This window comes from Hoplias malabaricus, chromosome 3, assembly GCF_029633855.1.
Source record: "Hoplias malabaricus isolate fHopMal1 chromosome 3, fHopMal1.hap1, whole genome shotgun sequence".
Classification (NCBI taxonomy): domain Eukaryota; kingdom Metazoa; phylum Chordata; class Actinopteri; order Characiformes; family Erythrinidae; genus Hoplias; species Hoplias malabaricus.
In genome coordinates this window covers 31,154,045-31,175,277 of record NC_089802.1, presented here as the reverse complement: position 1 = coordinate 31,175,277, position 21,233 = coordinate 31,154,045, and the positions used below count along the sequence as shown (strand labels likewise).

The window sequence follows — 21,233 nt, the reverse complement described above, 5'->3', positions numbered from 1 at the left end:
CTTCAGGAACGCCCCTTATCATTCATTGGCTAATGCTGGTCAAGAGCTTCTGTGATTGGCAGAGACAGTGTTTGGAAAGCTGTTCCTAATTCTACATCAGGAGCCTCCTAGTCCTACATATACCAATTAAACATTAAAACCACACCCTTTTTTCTACACTTTTTGTCTATTTTATCAGCTCCACACAGGTGCACTCTGTAGTTCTTTAATTACATGTTGTAGTTCAACTGTTGCTCTACATACTCTACATCCCCACAGAATCACCAGAAAGCAGCTATGAAAAATGCTGCAGTGACACTGACATGCTGGTAGGTGTGGTGCAGACACAGCACTGATTATCAACTAGTGCCATCACGTTTTGTGAACCTTCCACTGTGTTTGAAATTAAACACAGTTTTACCTAGATTTCTGCCATGTGGAAACTATAATGCTAATTTTTTTTGAACTCTTAGAGAGCAAATCCTGTTTCCCCACTACTCCCTAAGTCCCAGCGTGTGCTAGAACACTCCAACACCAGATTATTGTTGGCGAAACTGTGGAATTCACTCCTGGTCAGCTGAGATTTATGTAAGAGCTTGAGGAACAGAGGAATGTCAAATTGCAGTCCTCTTGGATGACATCAGGCTGTGGAGTAAAGGCCCAAGTTCTCAGAAAACAGCACAAAAATGACAAAAGTTATTAAGGTCAAGATTTAGTAGTGATTTAGTGCTTTCAGTATAGGTTTCAGGGGGCTTTTATGCCGTGCTTCCATTTTATGGAGGATTTATTACAGGTTGCTAGACATTCATTAACCAGCACTGAGCAGGTATGATTTGGGTTCTGGAACATCCTTGGCGCTGGAGTGAAACTGACGTGGTGGTGGTGTATTAGTGTGTGTTGCACTGGTACAAGTGGATCAGATAGAGCAGTGCTGATGGAGTTTTTAAACAGTGTCTGCTCACTCTCTGCGCTGTTAGACACACTTATCTTGTTGGTCCTCTTTTTAGTTGTAAAGTCAGAGACTGTAGCTCATCTGTCACTGCACAGTGTGTGCTGGTCACCTTCCAGTTCTTCATCAGTGGACACTGGACACTTTTGGCAGGGTATTTTTGGTTAGTGGACTATTGCCAAGTTCTGAGGGGTTTAAAACACAGCACTGCTGTGTCTGATCCACTCTTACCAGAACTACCACCATGTCACTACAGAGCTGAGAATGATGTACCAAATCATACCTGCTCTGTGGTAGTCCTGTTTGTAATCATATATGCTTTTGAAGTTGGAGATACAGTCTATTAATATTATTTTATAAAATATCCTGGCACTAAAATGCATTTATATTATATTTGTTTGTGGTTCCTATCATGTTTCAAGGATTATGAGGATTACTGTTCACACTCAACATGATATCATGTGCTTTGTGCTTTAAGAACTAACAATTATTGTATTACTTTTCAGTTAAGAAGCAGAACATGCTTTAACACACCTTTACTTCCCACGAGTTTGTCTTCCCACAGTTTTTCTTGTGGCAGTTTGAGTTATAGCAAAATATTTTAAAAGGCATCTAAAAATTTCAGGGCTTTTTAGATCATTTCTGGTATTAAGTATATTCAGATTTTTTTTATATCTATCCAATAAAGGATTCCTAATATTGTGATTAAAAGGGGGGATTCTGTATGAATCAGTGGCTGAGATGTCAACAAAATCAGTGGCTGGGGTTGAAATAGTTAAATGCAGACAAACATTCAGCATTTTTGTACATATTACATTTGATGTAGCCATTTTATTTTCCATACTATGACCACCACTCCAGAACAGAATATTTCACATCAAACCATTTGTTTAATTTCCTTCCCTCAGGCAGCTCAGGAAATGAAGGATGTGACCCAGTCTATGCACTTCCCAAGTGACTCGTCCAAAATTCATACTCATAAATTCATAAAGCCAGTGTTTTTTTGTTTGTTTTGTTTTAAGGCAGGAAACATACGCTTGAGTGCATTTAATTAGTGACATGAAGCATAAACTGCTGTTTCTTGTGACAACGACAGATAGATTTTATAAAAAAAAAAAAAAAAAAAAAGATATAGGCCTAGAATGTGTCACTTGAGTTCATCACAGCTACAATAAGGTGATCAAACCTGCAAAAACATTAGAAATCACTAATCTCAAGGAAAACGTTCCCAGTCAACAGCCACAGGGTAAAATTATATGCCCCATCTAGCATCATTGTCAAAACTGAGCCATAAGCAAAACCATGGACATCCTGGTCAAAGTAATTGGTCAAAATAAGATGACAGACACGATATTTGACTATTCATGTTTGGCAATCAATTTATTCTGCTTACATGTTTTTGGAATTGTTGCAACAAATTTTAAGACAAAACAAAAAACACCTGAAACCATTTTCAGTGTCCTGAAAAGTATAACATTCTCACTCTGGTCTGCTTCCTGTTGATTTTCCACCATTGTGGTACTTCCCTCTTCATCCTCATCTCTATCTTCATCTCCATCCTCACTCTCTCTTTGCCGGATTTTCACTATGACCTCATTACTATATAATATCTCATCCTCCCTCTCATCAACTGGCAGTACCACCTGTTCTTTATACCTTGAAGTGCCAAAGAAAAGGTGTGGATTCATCTACTGCATTAAATCATAAAATTTGCACATATAGCATGCTAAATACATATTCTTTTAAATGCATTACAAAATCCTGTCCATGGTACATATATTTAGATACATCTAATGGTTTTCCCTGTAAAACCTTGTAAATGTAGGCAATTTTTTTCACCCTGCTTGTATTCCAACCTTGTATGCCTGGTATTGCCTTAAGATATTCCATTATGGTACAATGTTGCCTCAGGGCAACAATAATTTTTTTGTAATTTCCTTTGACATATTTGATGACATGTCATGTAAATAGTTTGAAAACACTTCTTTACTTACCACTGAAGGTGATTCAGATTTTTTGCATGTGATTATCTGGGTGAAAATATGTGAAAAATGCACTTTTCTTCAGAATAAAATGTGGGGCTGTGTGAGATGGTCACATGTGCTGAAAGAGGGTGGAAATGGACCCCTGTGGATCATGTGACTACTGGTTTATATTTAAGTTTCCCGCCCCGTGCAAGCACTGACCAATGAAATGTGTGTCTAATTTTATTTTAAAAAGCTAAAATAGGAGGCAACACGGTACCATAGAGGGTTAATATATATATATACAAATTTTAAATTGTATTACTATTTCACTGATATTTACCAAGCTAAAATAATAAGATGTTGCCTGCATACACACACACACACACACACACACACACACACACAGACTCAGAGAGGGCGTTTCTTGCGGCGCTGATTTCTGTCCAACAGAAACACTCTGTTCCCTGAGCTGGCTGCTATGAGACCAACCCACTGTCCAGACGGACACACAGAGGAACTGTAGACAGCAGAGGGCAAGCCAAACAATCTCGACTCTGTCTGAAAGAGAAATAGTCCAAGTTCATGTTCTATACCTGAATGAGTTTGGAGCTGACATAATTAAAGCTTGTTTCTACATTAACTGTCCATTTGATCAGCTTTATTGTCCATATAGGATCACTGTATTCTGCAATTATCCTTTAACATCAGAATCACCTTTAAAATCGGAGATATCAACTCTTCTGTTTGAAAAGTCGTCACTGCTTAACAGAGACTAGTTCACCAAACTAAAATAGCCAGCCTGTAGCATCCAATTGAATGAATATTTTTTATTTGGTGGACTATTCTCGGTCAATCCAGTGATACTAATGTGTTTGAAAACTTGAGCAGCACTGCTGTGACTGATCCATGTGTACCAGAACACCACACACACTATCAAAAACTCACTGTGTTAATGACACCATAGCATTGAGAATAGTCCACCACCCTAATAATACCTGCTCTGTGGTTGTCCTATAGGAGTCCTAATCATTGAAGACCAGGGTGAAATTGGGCTAACAGAGTATGCAGAACAAAAGTTGGACTACAGTCTGTAATTGTAGAACTACAATGTGATCCTGAAATGTCAGTAGAGCATGTTCAGAAATAAGGAGGCTGTTATGTTACAGCTTCAGAACAAACATTAAAAAAAATTATTTTTACACATTAGCTCATGTATCTTCTATTTACATACCTTTAGACTGTGTCGATCAATGACCCTCAGCATGTTTTCTTGCCCCCCAGCAGCTATTATATGGTCCTTCCCAAACCAGTGACAAGTATAGATCTGTGAGGAGGCATTAAAAATAATCAGTGACTTCTTCTACAAAAGTGGTTTTGGTTCTGATCCTCCGGTACCACTGCTCTGCATGATGTAATAGTCTCACTGCGCTAAAACACTCCAACTTCACCTCAAATTAGTGAATTGGAAGGAAATTAGTTCATAGTTGCTTCTGCTGTGTTTGGAACCTCTAAAAAGGCTGAGACAGGACTGAGATCAACTCTCCTACAGCACCTTTAAGCACCAAAAATATTGGAATATAATGACTGTAGAAACTTACATAGCCACCTCCATTCTGGTCCTCAGGAACTCCATATACCTTCTTACAGGAATCATAGTCCCAAACCTTGGAGAAGAAAACAATGTAAGCCAGTGTACACAATATTCCCAGATGTGATGGAAAGGTAGCTGTGCAGCTATCAGTTTAAAGGTGTTGATTTAAAAGCACATGTCACTGTTGGGGTAAGGTCATTAGGACAAGGTACAAGGTGCAGGGATGGAGGTAAGTGCAGGAGATTTTATTAGAAGACAGTGAGCTAAATACCAAGGCTAGGAAGCTGAACACAAACAAGAAGGCTAAATGCTAAACAAGATTTAAATTAGTGTGACACTACCTGCTGCACCACCGTGCCACCCTTGGTGCAATTTGTAAATTTATGTTTGTGAATATATTTTATATTTATGCTGCTTGTGTTTACCTCTAGTGTGTTGTATTTCCTCCAGGAACCAGAGAGTATCTGATTGACTGATGAGTCGATCTGAAGGGCTTCACCGCACACATGAGGCCCAAAGATCTTTCTGACATTTACAGACACGGCAGTTAAACAAACAACTAACCTATAGCATCTGATTTACATGTGTGGTAAATGATCGGTTCCAGATTAATCTACTTTCATTTGCTAAACTATAAACAAGCACACTATAAACAGTAATAAGTGATAAAGTTAGAAAGGTAATATTTATTTTCAAGGTTACCTACATAGGGACTTCACAGGGGCTTTAAATAATATTTTTTTGCAAAAGCAGTACTTGAAGATTTAAGAAAAACAAGGTAGTAGTCACAAGATGAACTCGATTGTTTCATGAAGCAAAGGCCAGAGTATTGGCTTAAGGGTCCCTGAACAAATGTTTGGGACATCTGTTCCATTTCAAACACTGTTAAAAAACATCACTCCAAAGTAATGGAACTTGTAGAAAGAGGAACACTTAAAAGATGTTCTTGTGCTGCTTTTATAAGTTCTGTTACTTAGGAAAGATGCTCTAGAACAAATTTAAAATGCAATTTAAAAACAAAAGCTGTGTAATATCACCACTTTCCAAAAAACACATGAATTTCCGACTGACCATTAGAATATACCAATAGATATTTTTTGACAGAAGTTATAGACAACATCTTTTACTTTATAAAACATCATTATTTTGCAATTACTGACATAAGCTATTCATAAATAATCAATAAATATAAAAAGTAATAATATATAATAATTTTAAAACTCATTATGCAACAATTTTATTGTATTTACACGTAGCCTTCGGTTAAAATGTTATCTCAAACTGCAAAGAGGAGTGGTGTATAAATAGAGTATGGCTGAAGAGTTCAAGTGCACCCTTAATGGATATAATGATACACTGAGATGGTAATATTTACCTGATAGCATGCTCTTGTCTGGTGTCCCAAAACTGAAAAAAAGAGAAAAAAACATGTTAATTGCTTATATTACTACACACCTTTTCATATAAAGACTGAGAGAAAAGTAACTTGAAACTGCTTTTTACTTGAATAGTGTTGTCCCATCCTCCAGATATGAACTCAGTCTCTCTCTCAGGATGAAAATTGACAGCGAAGACTCGAAAACGATGTCCATCCATAACAGTTCTCGAAGAGCTGCAAAATGGACATGCTGTCAGTGTTCTTCACTATCTACATCCGTGGGTAGGGCTGCCCACCACTCTAGCCATGTGTGTTCACTGCCCCTAGTGTTCACTAGTGTGTGTGTAAATGTGTTTCACTGCACGGATTGGGTTAAATGCGGAAAACAATTTCCTCTGTGTGCAACCACAGTGGCGAATAAAGTGAGTCTAATTCTAATTCCAATGAAATTTGCTAAGACAGTTGACCTACGTATGCGCTGCCTATTATTATGCTCATTTCTAGCAACTATTACATAGAACGCTGGTAAAAAGCTTTGCTTTTTTTTCAATGTAGTTGATATCTGGATACACTCTAGCTTTTATTGTCCTACCTGAAGTAAGTGCTTCCTAACAGATACAGAAATCATATAAATGTGTAATCCGGTTACCTGGCCCTGCAGATTTGTAACCTCTGCTGAGATGTGAGGTCATACAAGTAGATGGCTGCATCTGAGCCACAGGTCACTGCTCGCTTTCCAGATGGAGAGATGGCCAGAGAAAGTGTCTGTCTCTGCACTCCAATCTCATCTTCTCCATCATCACTTGCTTCCCTCAGCCACCACAAACACTGTCCTCCCCACACATACCAACATCTCACACTACCACTGGCATCTGAGAGAGAGACATAGAGGAAAAGGGAGAGAGATATTTCTATAATAAATTATATATTATAAATGGTGAATCCTAAATATATACTAGAAACAACAGAGAAGAAAAACACTTGAATTGCACTGTTTAATACTAATAAAAAAAGATACTGCCATGTATATTATCACCTCCAATCAACTATAGCCCACATATACAAGTATGTGGCCTATAGTCACCTCTGAGATAAGGACATATAGCTTTGTACTGGACTTTGACTTTGGTTTTTAGTTCATCTCAGTCATAAGCCATTTGACCAGTGTATGCTTTTATCGGCTGCTGTTTTCTGCTTGCGTTTGCTTGTCCTACTCTGATTAAGATGAAAAATATTGGTCAGTTATTAATGTCCTAATGTGATTATATACTCCAGTCTGTGGATAGTATTAAAATTGTAGTTGATACTTAAAAGAAAAATGTAATTTTCATAGTGTTATGTATTCCACCACTAGGAAATGTTAATCTGATATGATATATATTATATAGAATATATATCTTCTTGAAAACCCAAGGGTATTTGAGGCTTTCACCCCTGTGCTGTAAAGTCTGGTTGGATTTCCTCTCCAGAATTTCTCCGCGAGGGTTGAATATGAGATATAAAATCTGGTTTTCATTATAGGTCACACTTTATGCCTTTAAAAACGTGTAAAAATTATCACAAAAAATTAGTGTGAAAATTTTGAAGTTCTTTTCCAGGCATACAAGGGGTCAGTTTTCTATGAATGACTGAAACCTAGCCCCAAAAGAGATTCTGTCACATCTTTTTAAATTAAGGTTTAATGGGTCTGGGGAAACGGAGCCAAACAGTCAGTTTGAGCTTTTACTGATAGTGTTTTTTACTGAAAAACTGTCCCTTTGTTTGGGACATTAATACTTCAGCTTCAACAGCTTCAATTTTAAACCGAATCCACCCTATCATGGCCCGAGAATTTTCAAATTTCCCTGCACAATCTGTTAAGCAAGTCTACGTTTTAATTAACTTTAATATGATTATGAAAAAGGAAGGACAGGAAACTGGACCATCGAGGTGGAAATACTCTCCAAAACTGTACTCTCATTAAACTTTGATGTAGTGCAGTCAGCAGCTGTTCAATATCTGACACAAACAGTTACTATCCCCAATGCCACATTTCTGAAGACTGACTGAACTTCTGGCAGCTCTGCCGTGGCACACAAAAGAGTTTGAGTGTGCCAGTACAAGTAGAAACTCTTTGGCTGTCGCTCAGACTGAACTCCACAGTGGGCCACTGCCCAGCCAAGTGCACTGACTTATAAACCGGTTACTTAACACGACAAGCAGCTTCCTGTCAAGGTTTATATTCATAAGAATAAGAGGGCATTAGAGAGCTGTAAACAAAGCCTTTCTAATTTAGGAAAAGCACTTCAGTTGCCTCCACTATCCAAAAGAAATGAAAACAGATCTATTTGCTTTTTCCTTTCAGCTCTGAACCTTCTCTATATCATGTTATGTACACTGCTGCTTATGTATTATTTAGCATTGTGCTAAGTGATTGTGCGTGTACCACTTTTTTTCTTGCTTTTGCAGTGAATATTTCCACAAATTCCCAAAAGTCCAAGCTGACAGAAATAGGACTCACAGGTGGCCAGTAGTAAGCAGTGTGACTGCCCACTCTGGGTGAAGCGCAGGCCGGTTACAGGAAGAGCTGGAAGCACATTGCTGCTATCCCTTAGAGTCTGGGTCAGTTCACCACTGTCTGTGCTGTGCACCTGGGTGAGTCAACAATAAAATTTCCCACGTTAGAGTCTGCATTCTCTAACTCAAAGGACAATGCTTCTGAACCTTACTGCTTAACACTGGAAAATCTAAAGTTATTATTGTCTTATTGAACGTATTTGGCACACGTTCAGGTTCTATTACATGACTGAAATGAATTGAGAGAAGCCCTCCAAGTGTATGTTTTTGTTGCAGCCATTTTGTGACATAGGAGGCGAGGAGGACAACTACTAGTGCACGTCTGCTTTACTGAAGTCCAGGAGTCAATGAACTTAGGTATCTGAGACAAGCAAAGCGAGGATATCCACAGGAGAGGGAAAGCCAGGGGAACAAAAGAAAACTAAAACAAACTACAGGGTAAAACTTACATAAGCACGCTATAGCGAATGCAGAGAAAGATAAGAGACAAAATCAACACAGCAACACGGAACAAGGAAACCAAAACAATACATGACCACCATAAGAGGAAACAATGGGGTATTTATGCATAGACATAGAACAAGGAACAGTGGGAATCAATTCATATTCTGTACAAGCTGTGTTTCATCTAGAAAAGTTCAAAGAGTCTAACATGCAGAATATTGATTTAAAATGCTTTATAAGAATATATAATGCTTATTAATTAATTTTACTGTTTAGTTGATGTGCGTTTCTGGTAGTGCAAGTGTTCTTGTATAATTTGATTAAGAAATGTATTAAATATTAAGCCCTGCCTTGTGATCAGTATATTGTCCCAGAAATAACTGCCATTAATTATATTATTATTATTATTATTATTATTATTATTATAAAACCATTTTATGCCGCAGATGTGAAACTATGTAGTAGCATAATAATAATGTGGAATATAAATATGTTTAAATACATTACATAAATAAAATACAACCAAGTTTTTTTTAAACAATTCCACATAACACACAAACCTTGATGGAACCGTCGTAAAGCCCAACAGCCAGCAGTGATCCGTCATTACTGAACTGACATGTGATGACCACGCAATCACACTCTCTGGAATAGATAAAGATGTTAAGATGAGACCACCACAGATCAAACTGATCTAAAAGAGATGGATTTTATCAGAATTTTTACGTATTAGGTGTACAAATATATTATAAAGCGTTTTTGTGTAACATATAATCGTAACAGGGCGGCATGATGGCGCAGCAGGTAGTGTCGCAGTCACACAGCTCCAGGAAGCTGGAGGTTGTGGGTTCGATTCCCGCTCCGGGTGACTGTCTGTGAGGAGTTGGTGTGTTCTCCCCGTGGCCGCGTGGGTTTCCTCCCACAGTCCAAAAACACACGTTGGTAGGTGGATTGGCGACTCAAAAGTGTCCGTAGGTGTGAGTGTGTGAGTGAATGTGTGTGTGTGTCTGTGTTGCCCTGTGAAGGACTGGCGCCCCCTCCAGGGTGTATTCCCGCCTTGCGCCCAATGATTCCATGTAGGCTCTGGACCCACCATGACCCTGAACTGGATAAGCGGTTACAGATAATGAATGAATGAATATAATCGTAACTCAACCTCAAAAAACAGGACAAATCAATGCACATGCTTGTGTAGCGTTTCTTTCCTTGATGGAACTCATAATGAATGCAGTAACCAATACTTTCTTCTCACTGGACATTTTCAAACTACTTCATTTTGATTGATTCATTCATTCCTTCATTATCTGTAACCGCTTATCCAGTTCAGGGTCGCAGTGGGTCCGGAGCCTACCCGGAATCCATCCATCCATCCATTATCTGTAACCGCTTATCCAATTTAGGGTCGCGGGGGGTCCAGAGCCTACCCGGAATCATTGGGCACAATGCGGGAATACACCCTGGAGGGGGCGCCAGTCCTTCACAGGGCAACACACACACCTGTGGACACTTGTGAGCCGCCAATCCACCTACCAATGTGTGTTTCTGGACTGTGGGAAGAAACCGGAGCATCAACCGGAAACCCACGCGGACACAGGGAGAACACACCAAACTCCTCATAGACAGTCACCCGGAGGAAACCCATGCAGACACAGGGAGAACACACCACACTCCTCACAGACAGTCACCCGGAGCGGGACTCAACACTACCTGCTCTGCCACCGTGCTGTCTACTTTATTTTTAGGTTATTTTTAGTAATATAGAGCAGTTACAATAAAATTTGGAATTTCAATCATACATTACATAAAAAATGGTTTAAAACATTTCTAAACCTAATACAAAATGTTCCCATATATCCCAAATCAACGATGTTGTAGAAATAGTTGTTAAATATTATTGTAGCTATGTGCTGGAGGTAATAGATAATGAATGGACACTAATCGACCATAATATTAAAACTTTGTCATGCTATAAACTTCAGTGTGTAGTCTATTTAGGCTTTGGCTATTCTTGGTAAAGAGAACTTTTTTATACAAACTGCTCCTTTTAATTTCACACACATTACTGAGTGTATATGGAGGTCTCCATCTGTTCTGAGCTTAGTCTGTCCACTTGAATCCTCGCTCCTGGCTGTAAAGGCTGCTGGACACTGGATGGAGAAGTCACTCTGGGTTTGAGGGGCTTTGTTTGGTTCTGTTTCTTTGTCACTCTCAGGTTCACTGCCATCGTCTTCCTCTGTGTGTGAATCTGAGTCTGAGATGTGCAGAAGAGCTGAATGACTTTTGCACTTCGCCCGCTGGAGGCCCTGATCTGATGGGGTTGTCATGTTATTTGACTGAAAAAGAATTATAAACTAATATTACTCAAAAACCCATATGAAATCCCTACTAACTCTAAAGTAATATACACTGACACTGACGTGGTGGTGGTGTGTCATTGTGTGTTGTGCTAGTATGAATGGATCAGACACAGCAGTGCTGCTCGAGTTTTTAAAATCAGTGTCCACTCACAAGCCACTCTGTTAGACACACCTACCTCATTGGTCCAACTTGTAGATATAAAGTCAGAGAGTTTGTAATGGGCGTCCTTCATCAGTGGACACAGGATGCTATCAGCTGGACATTTTTAGTTCGTGGATTATTCTCAGTCCAGCAGTGACTCTTAGGTGTTTAAAAAGTCCAGCAGCACTGCTGTTTCTGTTCCACTCCACACACATTTACAAACTTTACCCATCTCCTCAAATATGCATTATGCATTCGTACACACGGCAAATTTTGAGTGTATATGTTTCTGTGCATCGATCCTGGAAACAAAAATGATTGGCCAGCAGGGAGCGCTATAGCTCAAAAACGCGTTTAGCCTAAATTAACTTTTTTTGGCTTTTAATGCATAACTTACTTATGTTAAACACATAAATAACACAGTTAAACACTTAGCTAATATTTCCTGGAGGTGTCTCTGACGCAGTGGTGTATAAGACTAATTAGCAGTTTAATTTTGGGAGCTGTTTTAGCGTAGCGTAGTTACCCCAGGTTCCGGCCACTTTAATTACAATATTGGAAATCTTAGCTAACTGTAAATAAATAGAAGCACTTTACTCACTCAAATCAACATTTTTCAGGAGTCAAATGTGTGTAGATTAATGTCCAAGACTTGCTTGACTTTGAAAGAAAATATGTTTTTAGATAAAAAAAAATGTGTTGTGTTCCACATGCAGTTTTGCACACAAAGAAATACAACACTGTTAGAGATACTTAAATATTGTTTAGATATGTGATTTCTTGCAAGACTGATGTTTAAATGCCCTACTAAGGCTTGAACTTACGTTTTATTGTTTTACCCAATGCGATTGGCGAATAGAGAGAGCGGACCATATACGGCAGTGGCCGGAATTAGGGGAAAGACGGATATATATTTCTCCTATATTAAGCAAAAGCTTTTTACATGTATCTTATATAAGTAAAATCACTCTTACCTCTAACGTGTTTATATCCGTGTGAACTTTCTATTTTAATTTTTTGTTTTCTCGAACTGAAGCGCTGTTCCTCTCAGGCCCAACAGACGCTGTTGCTTAGCAACCGCGGCACCGCCAAGCTCCTGGCTCGAATGGCTCCCCTATAAGTGCACTTTATAGGGGGACTCAGCCTTCGTTATACAGATCAAATTTCAGTGTTGCTGGAGGTTTTAAACAGTTTCACTGTCCACTCTTACCTTTTTAGTCTATCTTGTAAATATAAAGTCAGAGACAGAAGCCTCATCTGTTGCTGCAAAGTTTTAAGATAAAAATAAAGAAACCAGATTTTTTAAATAATGCAAACGATACATATCTAAGAAAACTCCACTGAAATAAAATCAGGAGTATTGGAAATTGTCTAAATCTCCAGAGAAATTTTTTGGATGAGCTAATAATACATTTAAGGTACATCTAAAATGCATAATAAAAAAAACATGTTTAAAAGCTTATTGTATAAATATTTGCATTTATCCATGTGAAATTTTGATAGGGCGGCGCAGTGTACGCTGTCACACAGCTCCATCCTTGGGTTGTGGGTTCAGTCTCACCTCAGGTTAAGGCAAAGTGATGTGTTCTCCCAGTGTCTGTGGGACTTTTCTGCGCGTGCCCTGGTTTCGTCACGGAAAACACATTGATAAATCAACTGGCTGTGCAACATAGTCCACAAGTGAATGTGTGATGCGCTGCGATGGACTGGCACCCTGTCCAGGGTGTGTTCCTGCCTTGTGCTCAGTGATTTGTGGTGGGCTCCCGACTCACTACGACACTGGTCAAGCTGAAGCGGTTACAGAGAATAAATGAATGTATGTTTAAAATGGATGAATGAATGAAATTTTAGTTGGACACAGTTATACATTTATTAAGTTATAAGGCTACTCTGTGTTTTACTTACAAAATAGGGAGAAAACATCACATAACCAGTAATAAACCTAGTTATATTTTGTCTTCTAGAGCCTATTTCAGAGAAGTTCACACCGTTCCAGGTTTTTAATCACAAATGAGCATCCAGAAAAGAATATTAATTAAAAGCGCTGTTTATAGTGGCATTACGGTAAAAACGTCACGCTTTCTGAAGGTGCTGATTGGCCCAGTGGAGCTCTGACGACGTCCTTAACGACTAGGCCGTTGCTGTGTGCGATTGTGATGTGCGTTGTTATTTCTCGTGTTTTTTATGCTCTTTAATCTTTCAGATTTACTGAGTAATGTCTCCCGGTGCTTTTTAACAGCGACTCACTTAAACGACTCGATGGTCATTAGCAGCATCAGACTAACAAACTCCTGCTGTGGCTGTTTGTTTACTGTTCTTAACTTCAGGATCAGGGCTGAAATTTTCCATTCCACCTTAAATGGTCTGCCGTTCCATTCATCCTCCGGCTCCTTAAGTACCTGCTGCACCATTTAAGGTGGAACGGAAAGTTTCTATTTGGAACTTGTTTTGTTTATTCAGTTCTAAATGTTAGTCCAATTTTAGTGCCAGTCTGAGCGATATTCTAACAGTTTAGGACCCTTTTTTTTTTAGTTTCATATGCACATTTTCACATGTATGTATTACTGTTTGCTTTGCAACAACTCTAACCTTTTTTGGGGAATGTTTTACTACTTTATTTGATATGGAATTTATTGTACCATGTCCATCTTAACGTCCCTCGCCTCACATTGATTAAACCTCAATAACTAACCTATTCATCAGAATTAAATATTTATAAGTTATTTCCTTTGAAAACCCCCACGGTTTCCTTAAATGTGGATTTAACATAAATCTGAACACATTTTATAACTGCATCAATTTATTGAAATATAGATGCTCCTATAGTACCTCATTTGTACTTTATGACTTGTTTCCTCTGACTTTGCTATATATTCTCCATCTTCAAACTGAGTGTATGTTACTGCTTGGAGGGGGGTGGGTCTGGGACGCCAGACTTTACTGATGAACCTTCTGGAGGTGTCGTGGGCTTAAAAAAAAGTGAAACACTGATGAGGGGCGGTGCCTACATGATGACCCTTGTGAAGAGCTAGTGATGCAGTGGGTGGTGTGGGTTGTCATGTGATGGGCTCAGTGAATAACGGTGGATGTTAATGGTAGCTGATTGCTGATCGGATCATAAACGGTCAAAGCACACTTAGGTGTAGCTGTAGGATTGGAACATTAGAAATTGTGTGGCTGCCGGTAGGAAGAGAGTGGGGTGGGCCCTGTGTGAAGCTCTAATGGATTGGCGTAGGATATTTTATATCTTGTCTTGTGTATAATTACAATTATGCTTCCACTCCACGTTCTACTTATATTTATTCTATCTGTTATACACTATGTTTGTCTTACTGTGGTAATACTTTAAAGTTACTGTAAGTGATTCTGTCTTGTGTTTTTGCAGAATGCTGTCTCACCTTTACATTCTGCATCTGGTCTTGGCTCTTGGTGTGATTTTGCCACTTTTTACAGACTCACAGAACACATGGGGCTACACAGAGCAGCCCCCTTTGGACTACGATGAACATTTGTTCACAGAAAATTCATCAGCTGTAGCAACAGCACTGCATACGAATGACTCAGTAACAGTTGATACTTCAGACCCTCTGCACACTGTCACTCCAAGCGTTATTCCCAGAGGATTTGATGTCCGTGCTGTGTCCACTTTTGTCCCCACAACCTCAGATCCAATCACAGTCTCTGATGGTAGTCCACTAATTTAACATGTTCTAACACAACTTTTTCCATTTTCCTCTTTCACTTCCATTGTCATTTTAATTTTGAAAATGTAGTTTATTCCACGGTACCTTTTGTGGTACATGTAGCAGGTGTTCGTCTTATAGGGTTAAAATTGTCCTGATTGTGAATCACTGCTGAAAATTTGTATTGAAATACTCTTTCTTGTGCTGCAGGTTGTGCCTGTGATATCACACCAAACTTTTGTGACATTGGCTGCTGCTGTGACTATGTGGATTGTGGATTTGCCAACCTGAGCTCTGTTTTCAGTGGGTGCAAGCAGGCAACAAGGTAAATAAGCAAATGTAGGGTACCTCTAATTTAGTATGGGAATAAAAATAGTAATTCTGGTTTCCCGTTTTTAGGTTAAAAATATATTTCCAGTGGTAACTGTATATCACACTTCAAAACGTAAACCATCGTTTTCCAATGTATATGATTATTTAAGTGTTAACGATAAAGTTTTTAAACTGATCTGTATCTCAAGGTCTGCAGTGTGTGTTGAGAGCTGGTTGATGTTCAGAGCCAATGTGGACCCACAGCTGGTGACAGTCACGGACTCTTTCTTCTGTGTTCGCAAAGGGAATGGTAAGATTTCTCTCAACACCAACTCTCCTATCCACTGATTCGGCTTCTACATCACTTCTTCATACTGTCATAAAGTATAGGTTGCAAACTTAACTTTTCCACAGTAGGTTCTGCTGTTACACATAAATGTAAATGTACCTTTTTTGTTAGATCTGAAACTCATCATGGGATTACAACTCACTCACATTTTGCAGTCTGAAAACTCGCCACAAGAGGGTGCTATTAAACCTTAAGAAGAGCAACACTATTCCTCAGTGACACAGTTTCTTTTATCTTTTTTTTATTTAGACACAGATGTTGTAGCACAGACTCTGCCTGCCTTCTCTGAGGGACCTTTCTCCATCTTCTCTCCTCATTTCTCACTGCAGGAGCCCACCTCCTACAGCAACAGAAACACAAGCTTTTACAAGGTGCATTGCTTAATCTGCTTATGTCTTAGAACATTTTTCAGTATGTTTTCATAAAGTAGATAGGATCAGCTCACAATCTGCATTTATAAAATACTGCAATAAGACCAGTGTCTCCCAACTTCTCTACTGTGCACTGGTTTCTACACACATTTTTGCACACACTTTTCAGTACTGGATTGTTAATGAACTGACAAGTTGGCCCAGGTTTGTATTAAGCAGAGAAACCTGTAAGGATTTGGAATCTAGTTCATGAATGGGCCAGTGTAGTCCTTTTTGCACCCTCCCACTGTAGTGTAGACTCCTGTTCTTTTCATCATGATTTCTCTTTCTCACAGGTGGATGACTTTATTTTGACATATTACAACAATACCTCTGTTGTGAGTGTGCTTAGACACCCATCACCTGGGGTGACATCATCTTGTGTGGATCGCAATCCTGCAAGTATGGTTACATTTTAATTGAATATAATAACCATTTTAAAGCAATGACACTGATAAAGACAACATAGCTGATATTTTCATACCAACACCACACACACACACACACACACACACGAGTGCCACTGCTTTTCTGAAAATGACCCCCAGTTGTAATTATATTTTCACAGAAAAAGAATATTGCTTTTTCATTATTGCCAATGTTAACATTGTCAGAATATTCCTTTAGTTTGTAGCATGTAAAAGAATAAATATTTGCAAATAGTGTCAGTTTGATTTACATCTCTCTCTCTTTTTCTCATAGAGTTCCTGCGTTCTGCCTCTCAATCCTGTTCGCGAACTGTAAGCACTCTGTCTTGTAGAAGAGATGGAAGCCTAAGTGTTCGTGCCTATTCCACTGGTTTCAGGCTCCTCAGCGTGAGTTATGCAAAAGCAAAAAAAAGTGTCGATTCCTCAATGTGATTCAAATAATGGCACGGTGGCGCAGCAGGTAGTGTCACAGTCACACAGCTCCAGGGACCTGGAGGTTGTGGGTTCGAGTCCTGCTCCAGGTGACTGTCTGTGAGGAGTGTGGTGTGTTCTCCCCGTGTCCGCGTGGGTTTCCTCCTGGTGACTGTCTGTGAGGAGTGTGGTGTGTTTTCCCCGTGTCCGCGTGGGTTTCCTCCGGGTGCTCCGGTTTCCTCCCACGGTCCAAAAACCCATGTTGGTAGGTGGATTGGCGACTCAAAAGTGTCTGTAGGTGTGAGTGAGTGTGTGTTGCCCTGTGAAGGAATGGTGCCCCCTCCAGGGTGTATTCCCGCCTTGCGCCCAATGATTCCAGGTTTCTGGGATTCTGGACCCATTACAGATAATGAATGAATGTTATTCAAATATGTTTATGTTATAAAAAAGAATGCTAGTATGCCCTTGTCAGACATGAGTGTTCAGAGCGGTGTTCCTTCAGCTGTGCTCTATTAGTCTTTGGAGTGAGGCGAACATATTTTATATCTTTAAGAAAGAGCTATTATTTTTTATCTTGGAGGTTGTATTTGTAAGAGCATAGATCAGTGTCTAGGCTACATGTCAGTACCGGCTGAATCCATAGGGATTGCTAATTGTATGACGTGTGTTGGGAATAGTAACAGACACAGAAAAATGATGACATCAAGTATAAAACTGAATTCCTTTAAGCTGGTGAGGCAAGGTGATACAATGTGGTGTGAGAAAAATACTGCATAACACCAAAAATAAAATTAAGCTGTAGTTTAATGGCCCTGTGAAGGACTGGCGCCCCCTCCAGGGTGTATTCCCGCCTTTCGCCCAATGATTCCAGGTAGGCTCTGGACCCACCGCGACCCTGAACTGGATAAGGGTTACAGATAATGAATGAATGTAGTTTTATGTCAGCGCAACCCTTTAATTATGTTTGGGAACTTCACAGGTTCCACGTCTTTCGAAAACGGACTTGTCGAATCAAATGGTAAACAACAAACATTCATTAATATCTGTCTATTTTTATACTATTGATTAGGATTCTGACTGACTTTCCTCACTTCCGTTTCAGATTCCAGTTATCCTGTTGTCCAACCAACCTGAACCCACTGAGCTTAATGGCTCCTGTTTAAATGTGGTCTCAAAGGTTAGTGCAGATTATGCTATAATGTCCCCTGTGAACTTAGTGCCTCTGCTAAGTGCGCATCCCTCCTTGTCTGTCTCAGGTGCGGTATGTGATCACATACACAGGCACAGGGGAGATCACAGCAGCTACACTGGACATAGACTTAGCAAACGCAAGTTTTGGCACCCAGCTTTTGCAACAGCACACAGTGCAATTTCAGGTATACCCCCCCCCCCCAGCTCAACAGCTGCCTGATTTACTTCTACGTTGTTAGTCATAGGAAGGGTTTATAATAAAATCTGATAACTGGGTTACAGTTGCCCACTCCCACACCACCTCCTTCCAGTACGCCATTGGTGGGCTTGACATTCGGGACTCCAGTGATTGGCTGGCTTGGAGAAGAGGCTCAGCCCGTATCCTTTGACCACTTTCAAATTTAAGGCTGTTAACTGTCTGTGGGGAGTGTGGTGTGTTCTCCCTGTGTCTGCGTGGGTTTCCACCGGGTGACTGTCTGTGAGGAGTGTGGTGTGTTCTCCCTGTGTCTGCGTGGGTTTCCTCCGGGTGACTGTCTGTGAGGAGTGTGGTGTGTTCTCCCTGTGTCTGCGTGGGTTTCCTCCGGGTGACTGTCTGTGAGGAGTGTGGTGTGTTCTCCCTGTGTCTGCGTGGGTTTCCTCTGGGTGCTCCGGTTCTCTCCCACAGCCCAAAAACACACATTGATAGGTGGATTGGTGACTCAAAAGTGTCCGTATGTGTGAGTGAATGTGTGTGTATGTGTTGCCCTGTGAAGGACTGGCGCCCCCTCCAGGGTGTATTCCTGCCTTGCGCCCAATGATTCCAGGTAGGCTCTGGACCCACCGTGACCCTGAACTGGATAAGGGTTACAGATAATGAACGAATGAATGTTCTTTTCACATATACATTGGCAGCATGATGTGGGTCATATGTTCAGTCCTTGCCTTAGGTCATTGTCTGTGAGAAGTTTGTGTTCTTCCTACTTCCATTCGACAGGCATTGAGGATTTTTCTGGTCAGTGCTAGTATTTCTACCTTAGAATTACACTTAGAATTCAATATTTTTGTGACCTGGAATAGTGTGATTTAATGACAGCTGTTCATGTACTTTTCTACAGTTTTAACCATTTTCTTTTATTTCAAAACTAAAGTTATACCACTTAAAATTGAAGGCTAATTGTTAAAGAAAGCACCCATACACCCCCCCCCCCCCCCAACTCTTTGGTCAGGAACCATTAGACTCGATCACTAGTGACAGGGTGATTTTTATTTATGTTCTTTAACTCTGTGCAAGCTGACGGTCCAGGGCCTGTCAGTAGGGGGAGACTGTTCTACAGATGATTTCAACCGAGCTCCCATTCTATTCACACACAACACCATCACTGGCTGCACCTTCAGGTATGATTTACAACTACTTTAATTAAATTCTGTGTAAAAAATCCTTAGGCTGCTTATGGTTCCAGTATAATATTAACCTAGATTTAAAGTGATCGTTTTAAGTGCTTAATTCAATTACTTTCTAAGCTCTCTGTCAAACTCATGAAGTCCTAACCAAGTGGAGAGCTTAATTAGTTGTATGTACAGATAACACAATTAAATCCAGATTCATAACTAAAACTTCAGGTCTCCGTCCCACAACTGTACCTCACTGAGAGCTCAGCTCTACAGCATTCTGCAAGGCTCTGAACCCCCAGACATGGTGGCCATGACCGGAGGGTCCCAGCCGGACTGGAGCAAGGTCATTATTCAAGATTGTCCCCAGTCACCTCATGTAAGTCCTTCTCTCCCTCATCTAAATCTCAAAGTAGAGGCCTCATGTTAATTCACACTGTTAAGTGTTTTGCTCTAAGGGCAGGTCATGCAGTGGTTTCAATAATTATTTGGACATTTTTACCATTGCTAAATGTCAATGAGGTTCTTCAGATTAGATTATAAAAGTGTGAAGTTAAATCATCTATAGATTATCCTTCATATAAATGTTGCTCTGCTTTTAGGGGAAGCAGTGTGAGACAGGTTGTCTCCTGCCTGTCTCTCTCTCAGTGAAGGTTCTTTGGGCTCAGAGAGGACTCTTGGCACTGCCACAGAACCACATCCTGGGGGCCAAATATGTCTTCAGCTGTCAGATTGTAAAGGTTTGTTGTTAATGAAATTAAAATCGTTTTAAATAGCTTGGAAACTTGCAAATTACAAAATTAGGCGAAGTATCGGCTACTTAGGACCTCCTGAGTGGCCCAGCAGTGTAAGAGTGCACCAGCCGCTCCAAGTGTTGGGGGCAATAATAATATATATATATATATATATATATATATATATATATATATATATATATATATATATATATATATATATAATTTGTGTGGGTTTCCTCCATGTGCTCCAATTTCCTCCCAAGATCCAAAAATACACATTGGTAGGTGGATTTGTGACTCAAAAAGTGTCCATAGTTGTGAGTGTGTGTCGCTCTGTGAAGGACTGGCGCCCCCTCCAGGGTGTATTCCTGCCTTGCGCCTAATGATTCCAGGTAGGCTCTGGACCCACCGTGACCCTGAACTGGATAAGGGTTACAGATAATGAATGAATGAATGAATGAATAATAGAATGAAAGAAAGTTTTGTTCATATTTAAGATGAAGTAAATATCTACAAAAATATAAACAAAATATTCTACTGTACAATGGCCAGAAGCACCTGTCTAAGAAATGCAAGTCTGTAAATTGGCTACTCTAGGTAACATTTAGCTGGGTGTGTATTCCTTACCAATTAGAAATGTGTAAAGAGCATGCATACATTTTTACCCATACCTCAAATTTTGTTGTTGCTCAGTAAGCCCAGAGAGATTATGATGTTTCTGACACTGAGTGTAAGATCAGCCTTTCTTTACATTCTTTGCAGTGTCCTGACCTTTCTCCTTTGCCTGTGACAACAGAAGTGATTTTCTCAGATGCCACCCTTTACCCAGAAGCCCCCAGGGGTGAACCCCAACCTGAATGGAAATTCCCTTTTGCGTTTTTCACCAGAGGGGCAGGAGAGCTGGATGGAGAGTGAATGTGCTTCCCCTACACTGTTCTCTAATTTTCTACCTCACTGTAATAATGTACTATAATAATGTTT

General features: G+C 39.9%; 2 protein-coding genes across 14 annotated transcripts; one reads left to right on the top strand and one right to left on the bottom strand.

Moving 5' to 3' along the window:
- The first annotated feature begins 168 nt into the window (after positions 1 to 168).
- LOC136692742 (tectonic-3-like) lies at positions 169 to 21,217 on the top strand. 7 transcript variants are annotated; one of them, XM_066666375.1, is made up of 15 exons: positions 169 to 308; positions 14,749 to 15,050; positions 15,257 to 15,371; positions 15,568 to 15,668; positions 15,957 to 16,078; positions 16,414 to 16,519; positions 16,820 to 16,932; positions 17,936 to 17,974; positions 18,059 to 18,133; positions 18,213 to 18,332; positions 18,430 to 18,525; positions 19,418 to 19,521; positions 19,747 to 19,894; positions 20,118 to 20,255; positions 21,015 to 21,217. In XM_066666375.1, exons 2-15 carry the CDS (start codon positions 14,750 to 14,752, stop codon positions 21,165 to 21,167), a joined length of 1,731 nt encoding a protein of 576 aa, XP_066522472.1. In that variant the 5' UTR covers positions 169 to 308; position 14,749; the 3' UTR covers positions 21,168 to 21,217. The 7 variants fall into 7 exon arrangements, with proteins under 7 accessions (XP_066522472.1, XP_066522474.1, XP_066522470.1 ...); XM_066666377.1 differs by lacking the exon at positions 169 to 308 and adding an exon at positions 8,362 to 8,498; XM_066666373.1 differs by lacking the exon at positions 169 to 308 and adding an exon at positions 13,448 to 13,521.
- LOC136692743 (WD repeat-containing protein 38-like) lies at positions 2,301 to 13,046 on the bottom strand. 7 transcript variants are annotated; one of them, XR_010801976.1, is made up of 12 exons: positions 12,338 to 12,556; positions 10,923 to 11,197; positions 9,425 to 9,509; positions 8,365 to 8,494; positions 6,514 to 6,736; positions 5,990 to 6,098; positions 5,862 to 5,893; positions 4,912 to 5,011; positions 4,494 to 4,559; positions 4,127 to 4,219; positions 3,891 to 4,010; positions 2,301 to 2,584 (listed from the first exon to the last, which is right to left on the bottom strand). XR_010801976.1 is itself a non-coding variant. In XM_066666383.1 (12 exons), exons 2-11 carry the CDS (start codon positions 11,186 to 11,188, stop codon positions 3,304 to 3,306), a joined length of 1,254 nt encoding a protein of 417 aa, XP_066522480.1. In that variant the 5' UTR covers positions 11,189 to 11,197; positions 12,338 to 12,557; the 3' UTR covers positions 2,301 to 2,584; positions 3,300 to 3,303. The 7 variants fall into 7 exon arrangements, 4 of the variants coding, with proteins under 4 accessions (XP_066522480.1, XP_066522479.1, XP_066522478.1 ...); XR_010801974.1 differs by lacking the exon at positions 3,891 to 4,010 and adding an exon at positions 3,236 to 3,453; XM_066666383.1 differs by lacking the exon at positions 3,891 to 4,010 and adding an exon at positions 3,300 to 3,453 and having other exon boundaries at positions 12,338 to 12,557.
- Positions 21,218 to 21,233: the final 16 nt, after the last annotated feature.

What these genes read in the sequence shown, in the direction of transcription:
- LOC136692742 (XM_066666375.1), top strand. Translation starts at nt 14,750, where the DNA reads ATGCTGTCTCACCTTTACATTCTGCATCTGGTCTTGGCTCTTGGTGTG. An exon ending in CGGACTTGTCGAATCAAATG is followed by an intron (nt 17,975 to 18,058) that starts GTAAACAACAAA and finishes CTTCCGTTTCAG; the next exon opens with ATTCCAGTTATCCTGTTGTC. An exon ending in GTTTAAATGTGGTCTCAAAG is followed by an intron (nt 18,134 to 18,212) that starts GTTAGTGCAGAT and finishes TGTCTGTCTCAG; the next exon opens with GTGCGGTATGTGATCACATA.
- LOC136692743 (XM_066666382.1), bottom strand. Translation starts at nt 11,188, where the DNA reads ATGACAACCCCATCAGATCAGGGCCTCCAGCGGGCGAAGTGCAAAAGT. An exon ending in TTACAAATCTGCAGGGCCAG is followed by an intron (nt 6,099 to 6,513) that starts GTAACCGGATTA and finishes TCCATTTTGCAG; the next exon opens with CTCTTCGAGAACTGTTATGG. An exon ending in GATGGGACAACACTATTCAA is followed by an intron (nt 5,894 to 5,989) that starts GTAAAAAGCAGT and finishes TCTTTTTTTCAG; the next exon opens with TTTTGGGACACCAGACAAGA.